Raw genomic sequence first — 7783 nt, forward strand, 5'->3', positions numbered from 1 at the left:
TGTATTTATCACCTGTCAATTACAGGAGTGAAACATAGAGACAGACAAACAGTCACACTTACACTGACAAGCTGTTTGAACATCCAGAAAGAAGCCACACAAAGACAGGGATAGCAGGGCATGGAGGGCATGCACTTGTCCCTTCATGTGCCAGCCTCAGTTGTTGCATTTGTACATAGGGGCCTGTCGGAGAGCAGCCGCTGTTATCGTCGGCTTCAGAAGCGGCCGTCGCGGCCCGCTGTAATCCCTGACCGCAAATCCCAAAGTCCCCTCACGGAGTAGCGACGGATGAGGCAACAAATCGTCAGCATCAAACAACATAGTGTGTTCTGCCTCTCCAGCCTGCGCCTCTTTTATGTCTCATCTGCTGTCACTGGCAGTGCTGAGACACTGTCTGTAGTGTGTTGGACTGAAGTCTGGAAAGGGAAGTTAGGGGCCTCTGCGAGCCACTTCGCAATTCCCATTGCCCCTCTCATGTGTGTTTGCTCTGGACTTACTACTCATGCAAGTTAAAGGGTGAGGGCGGACAACTCAAAGGCTCATATAACATTCATGAGCAAAACATTTCAGAAATGATTTTAAATGCAGTAAAGGTTGCAGGATCCATCTTTAATTTTAAGATATAGAATGTATATTTAAAAGCAAGTCCATATACAGTTTACAGTCTTTTGTGTAGAGACATATTCAACAATCTACACTCAATCTGGGTACACCTGGATACATTAAATCAGGACCAATACAGGCAGTATAAACAAGTCGAAGACAAACGAAGAAGACTTTCACAACTACTGTGACTCAGTAAACTGCAGCAATATTAGCTGTTTTTTGCATAAACAACATATGCTTGTGAGTATTGTTATACTGTCCTGCCAATGCACCCGTTTCCATTTATAAAAAGAATGAATTGTCGAGACTGTTTTTAAATGTAAAATGGATAATTAAAAGGTTGGGAAACACTGCAGTAGGGCGACTGCAAGTACAGTACCAACCCAACATGGTGTCGAGATTGCTCCATCAGTATTACGCACCACTTAGGTAGGTAACGCTTACAATGTCTAAATGTTGTCCTTATTAGAAGCCACTGTTCCATCCAAACGTTACTATTTTAAGATAATCAAAAATATATAAAGTAGAGTACGCTATATTATCTTCCACAACTAGTTAAACGTAACGGTGTAATCAGGTGAAAGTGAACCTCAGGTGGATTCCCAACAAGATGCTTCGCAATAAAATTCAGCTTGTAATTTATGTCTTAACTTGATTCAGTTCGGTCCCTCAGCAGATTAATGGTCTCGCTTCTTTGCACATAAATCCTCCTGCACAGTTAAGGTCAGACATCCAAATGAAGTAACAATGAAAACCCTTTTTTTTTTTTTTTTTTTTTAAACGTAAATATTTTTTTTTGGGGGGGGGGGGTCACAAATTTCATTTCATCCAGAACATAAATCTGAAACACAACGTCTCAAAAGCTTGGCAAATAAGTCTGTGGAATAATGATATATGCTTTTATCACACAGCTCTAAAGAACACATTTCACTGTCTGAGGTTAAATGCAATGAAAATGAAATTCTCGGCGAGCGTAGATGTTTTATGGACCACATGGGAGAAGGGTATTTGACGCCTGCTCTGCCCGGGTGCACGTAAGCCAATTTGTCAAAAGGAACCTCAAATTTATACAGCTTCTGTCCATGAGGCTGAGACAGGACACAGCCAATCTTTTCCTCCCTGTCTGTAAGTGCTGCTTTATGGAGAAAAAGATTCTTCTGGCAGCAAGATGCTCCTTGGTGAGGCAAGACCAGTCTCAGCGGCCTTGTGCGCCTGCAGCCAGGACAGCGTGCTGAGACGTCACAGCACATTTCCACGGCTCAAGTCATGCTTGACGCGTGATCTTCATGGTAAAATGGGCAGTGGGTTTCAATGGTTCGGCCGGATTTGTGGGTGGTTTAGGCTTAGAGCACCCAAACGTTTAAGTCATTTTTGCACTCAGTTGCCAAGCATACAAGCAGTCCCCATTTTCCATATGAGACGGTGATCGGCAATTACAAATTTACACAACTTCCCAACTGCACTAGAATTGGGGTTAGTAGATATCCGACCCCCTTACCATATATACCAAGATGTTTTAATTCATCTTAACGGGTTGTCAAAGTACCACTACTCACTTTTTATCATTTTATGTTTTAAGTAGCCAGCCCAGTCCATTAGTGGTTAGCACATCTGCCTCACAGTTGCGAGGTCTCAGGTTTGAATCTCAGCCAAGACCCTGCAGTGTGGATTTGTCATGTTCTCCCTGTGCTTGTGTCAGTTATTCAATATATATTTTAATTCTGTGCCTTTTGCTTGGAGCAGTGATTCCAAACGAAACCAATGTTGCCTCAGTACATAAGTGTGCTGTGCGAGATCATCTAGTTTGCTGTGCAAAATTATCCAATTTTCACTTAATTGGTGTGGAAAGTATTATACATTATGCGTTGTTACGTTGTGTGTTATGCGTTATCATTTACGACAAATTATATCGTTCATCTATCAATGCCACTGATGTATAATTACAATTAAAAACAATTAAATGCTCTTCCACTACATGGCAAAAGGTACAATTACCCATGGATCTACCGGTTGTCGTTCACACAACAGAATGTTCAATTAAATGGCCCCAGACTTCACACACAGGAAGAAGATTTATGAGTAAATTAAGACGATTTTATCATTTCAGTATACTGTATATACATTTTGTGATTTTTTTGTTTGTTTGATGTACTGAGAAATTTTTCTAATGTAAATTATGTGCCTTGGTTGAATAAAGGTTGGGGGGGGAATGGTTTTAGTATCATCCACAACTACTTACTGTACAGCAGTGATTCCCAAACACTGTGCAGGGCACCTATTGTGCTGTGAGAGATCATCAGGTGTGCCATAGAAAACGATACAATTTCACATAATTCGTCTGTAAATTATTAATTATAAATACATCCACTTATGTATTAATCCCAGTGACATACTGACAGGCAACACAGTGAAATGCTCTTCCATTAGAGGGCATAAGGTACGATCACTCTGTGTATCCACCCATTCCCATTCATAAAATACAACAGAATAAGTCATGGCTTCCTGCGAGTATATCAGCTTTGTGTTAAATTTAAAAAAGGTCTAAATTTCACTCTGAGTAAGTAAATCAATTTTGTGAGTAAATAGACAACATAAATTGTAAATCGTATTATTGCCAGCAGAGGGGGCGCTAAGCCACGCACGGCAATGCGGAAGACGACTGTAAATATTTCCGTGACATCACATCTTCCGGACGACTTTCATGCAGCCATTCTGAACTCTCGCAGTCCTGCCGGTCGTTACAGCGTCGCTGGCGAATTTTTAACACTTTCTTAAACTTCATCCATTTTCTGAGCCGCTTCTCCTCACTAGGGTCGCGGGCCTGCTGGAGCCTATCCCAGCTATCATCGGGCAGGAGGCGGGGGAAACCCTGAACTGGTTGCCAGCTTCACCCTCATCGTTATTATAACAATAATAATCTTCACCCACATATCGCCGGTTTCACTTATTTGTGAGCAAGATGCAGAAGAGAAGGAAGCCCGAGCCCATCCAACTCAACCCGATCCCCGATGGGAATATCATCAACGGCAGCGGAGCCACAGAGTGAGTGTCACCAGTGGACCTAACCACCCCCTTGTGTGTGTTTATACAGTACTTCGGAGCTGCATGGTTTACCATTGAAAATGATGATGTAGATTATACATTATCATTTTAATTTGGGCATTGTAATTACATTTTAGTAGTGCTTATTACATAAAATCATAATTTGCATGAGACTGATTATTCATGAATTGATCATGATGCATACAGTCCCCCCAATATCTTAGTGTTGCCATTGTGTCATGCATCTGAAGAATAATGCAACACCCCACGCTCTAATTTTTTACATTCTTGCATTATGCAGGAATGTCCAGTAACTAAATGGCTACTTTGTCTTTAATGACACGAGATTAGCCCTGCGATTGGCTGGCGACCTGTCCAAAGTGTACCCTACCTCCACGCAAATTAAAGGCAGGCAATGCATGTTTTCAAAATGCTAGCACGATTGGAATCTAGCCCGACTCCACAACGAAAAAAGAACCATGAAGACAGCAGCTCTTCATGCTTTGGTGGCTGCCACAGAGTACCCCTCGATCAGCCAGGCGTGTGCGACAAGCCGCTGGAGGAATGCGGATGGGACCTGCGTCCTGGTCTCCTGTGGCTGCCTCACTCAGAGTGCCAACGTTACACAAAATATTGCTGGTTTGATAGTATTTTCTGGAATGGACAATCAATTACAAATATAAGGGGTGATCAACTTACCTGAAGACCCGGTGAGAACGATGACGACACAGTTCGTTGGCGTATGTGGTTTTCCAAGCGCAGCAATATCTAACCCTCCACATACAGGACACCACCCACCGTTATAGATGTTTACCCTTGATTTTAAATAGATAGCTGTCTTTTTTTTTTTTTTTTGATAACCGGAATTAAATAATCCAGCGAAGAAACTACAGTATAGTCTCCTGTTGAGTGACGCTCGTGAAACGGTGCATGAGGTCATGCCTCCTGTCACACCCGCTGATTGGTTCTTGTCCCGCGGTGCCCAATCATAAAATAATTCAAATTCAATTAGAGGCATTAGATGAGGCAAGAGAGGGATATTTTTTCAAAAGATCATTTTAAGAGTATTCTTCTGTCAGGTCATAGAGACAAGTTTTCACCCATGTCAAAAAAGTGTTTGTTTTTGTTTTGTTTGAAACTGCAAATTCCAGCTTTAAGCTTGGATAGGCTCCAGCTCACCCATGACCTGAATGAGAACAGGCACTATACAAAATGGATGGATGCCAATAAAATAATATATTGATAATACTCTACTGTAATATAGTACATACAGGTGTACCTAATAAAGTGGCCAGGGACTGTATACACATTCCTTTTTTAAAGTGGAAAAACATACCTTAGGTTGATAATCACTGTGTGCTAAAAGTTGCCTTAGCTTTACTGGTGCTGCTGAGGATGACGACATGGTGTTGGCATGATAGTTTCGCACATTCTTGGTTTTGCAAGGCAGGTTGTGACTGGCCAAGGAATAGCTCACCCTGCTGCAACAGGAATGCTAATACATTATGAAGTCTATTTGTTTCATGCTGGAATTTTCAGTCTAATACGTTTTCAGTCATGATCAGATTCCAACCTTGAATGCCTAGCTACGCATCTATCCTGTTAAATGAAGACCACCACAATCAACCTCCATCCATCCATTTTGTATTGTTCCGTCCTCATTAGGGAGAGCTGGAGCCTATCCCAGATGACTTTGGGCGAAAGGCAAATTACACCGTGGACTAGTCGCCAGCCAATCGCAGGGCACATATAGACAACCATTCACAATCACATTCAGACCTATGGACAATTTAGCCTTCTCTGAACCTAACGTGTATTTTTGGAATGTGGGAGGAAGATTGAGTAGCCAGAGGAAACCCACATAAGCACAAAACAAGCAGGAGCTGAGATTCAGAACCAAAATTTCAGAACTGTGAGGCGGATGTGCATAACACTAGATTACTGTGTTGCCTTCAGTTGACAAAACATGGTGGGGGGGAAATTCACCTTAAATACTGTAATGTATGAGGGCTTTTTGTCAGCATGCTAAAAACTTCCAAGTGAAAGTACAGAAGAAGGCAACTACTGCATCTCTTTAATTCAACTCTAGCAGATGTCCTTGAACATTGTGTGATAAGAGTTCAAGAGGCCTGCATCGTGCACACTTCCCTCCTCCGCAAGCGTACGGCCCCTCTTGGTCCCGCCCACATATTGCACGCGGTGTGTGTGTGTGTGTTTCAGGCCGCTTCAGTATTTATGGAGTCGTCCACCTTTCTGCTTGTCGACAAAATGCCCATGCTGCCCACAAGCCAAAGCAAACTCTGTATGCAGTTTCCATGGTAATAATGCAGGCCCAAGATCAGAAACAAAAGAACTTAACTCCTTTTGTTGTCAGTAATTCTGTCAGCCGACGCAAGATGCACACCACCGATCAAAAGACTCAATGTTAGAAATACCACTCGATGCAGAGCACCCAGCTCCATACCAATAATAATTCAAAGAGCAGCCTGTCAAAAGAGCTTTTATATTGCTTTATCCTGTTGGCTACTCAAGGTGATTGGTTGCCATGACAGCGCAAAAGGATCGACAGAAGCTGGTGAACATAACTGATATAAGGATGTGTGAGAACAAAAATGAAAACCCAAGGACTCTCACTGCATTTTCTATCCTCTTGGTTGATCATTTTCCCTAAACAAATAAATCACCAGAATGTGTCTGTTCAATTAGGTTAAAGATTAACTGATGCAACACTTTTATTGTGGGGCGCTTCAAAAGAACCATCTGTCAAAGCTCTGTAGAAGTGGATTTCAGAAAAAGCTCTTACAACCTGCGTGTGTCTTTTTGTAAGAACAAACTTGGAATCCCTACAAAAGAAGCTAGAAGAGCTTGAACTGGACGAGCAGCAACGCAAACGTCTGGAAGCGTTCCTGACGCAGAAACAGAAAGTGGGAGAGTTGAAAGATGACGATTTTGAGAAGATATGCGAGCTCGGTGCAGGGAACGGAGGAGTCGTCTTCCAAGTGTCCCACAGGCCTTCTGGTCTGATCATGGCTAGAAAGGTAAAGCTGCTTTATCAACACAGCACTGGTGACAACACCTAATGCATTGTGCAAACTCACAAAGTTTGGCATGTTGGGCTTAAGGGTGAGATAACAGGATGAACCTAAAATGCCTTACAACCTTTACTACAGGTAACCTTATTTTGACCGTCTCAAAACTATCGAATGCACAAGACCAGCTGTTCAATGTTTCAGTACTTTTTGCTCTCGCTCTCTAACAGGCAGCTAAATGAGAAAATATTCACAACATATGTTTGATCCATGGATCAACAAATTTCCAAGGAGAGCCACTTCTATCCCTTTCAGTGACGGCTCCAGTCTCACTGTTGCAACCTGCCGATTCCACTCTTAAACTCAGAGGCCACTTCCCACTGAGAACATCTAGTTTGAAGCCTCACAAACGAGAGGTACTATTAATCAATTGTTAGGTGTCACCTTGGTCATATGATGTGAAAATGTGACCAGCACAATGAATACAACATTAAACCAATTCTAACTGAACCAGACAACAACCCATGTGTCCAACACCTGTTGTGAATTTTGCATTCAGGACTTTGCAAAGTTGTTCAAAAAGTAATTAAACATTCAACAGTTGAACACCTTCAAAAGTTTGCAGGGTGTGAAACGGTTCACCTGTAAAAGGTCATAGGGCAGTTGAGGTTCATCCTGAAATTTCACCTGAAAGCCCAATATGCAGAAGCTTTTATCAGTGGTAATGGTAAGCTCTCCGGTATTGCAGCTCATCCATCTGGAAATCAAACCCGCCATCAGGAACCAGATCATAAGAGAGCTTCAAGTGCTGCATGAATGCAACTCCCCCTACATTGTGGGCTTTTATGGCGCATTCTACAGTGATGGAGAAATCAGCATCTGCATGGAGCATATGGTATACAACATTAATATTTTCTAATGGGATTTTTTTTTTAGCTGGTTTTTCAAGTTTTCTCTTTGCTGGTTTTAGGACGGTGGCTCCCTTGATCAGTCACTCAAGAAAGCTGGAAAGATCCCAGAGCAAATCCTTGGCAAAATCAGCATTGCAGTATGTAACCTGTTCTCATACGCAGCCATTTCATAAACTTCCAGGATGATTCACTCAT

The 7783-nt window shown here is 42.1% G+C and overlaps 1 protein-coding gene across 1 annotated transcript in view; it reads left to right on the forward strand.

Annotated features, from left to right (window-relative positions):
* Positions 1-3279: 3279 nt before the first annotated feature.
* The window catches only part of map2k1 (mitogen-activated protein kinase kinase 1), a 14760-nt gene continuing 10256 nt past the window's right edge, over positions 3280-7783 (forward strand). Inside the window, exons 1-4 of the mRNA XM_061675940.1 lie at positions 3280-3648; positions 6476-6686; positions 7426-7572; positions 7648-7725. Of these exons, the coding sequence (XP_061531924.1) occupies positions 3566-3648; positions 6476-6686; positions 7426-7572; positions 7648-7725 (519 nt within the window). The 5' untranslated portion in view covers positions 3280-3565. The remainder of the gene's footprint in view (positions 3649-6475; positions 6687-7425; positions 7573-7647; positions 7726-7783) is intronic.

Source organism: Phycodurus eques, chromosome 5 (assembly GCF_024500275.1).
Source record: "Phycodurus eques isolate BA_2022a chromosome 5, UOR_Pequ_1.1, whole genome shotgun sequence".
Classification (NCBI taxonomy): domain Eukaryota; kingdom Metazoa; phylum Chordata; class Actinopteri; order Syngnathiformes; family Syngnathidae; genus Phycodurus; species Phycodurus eques.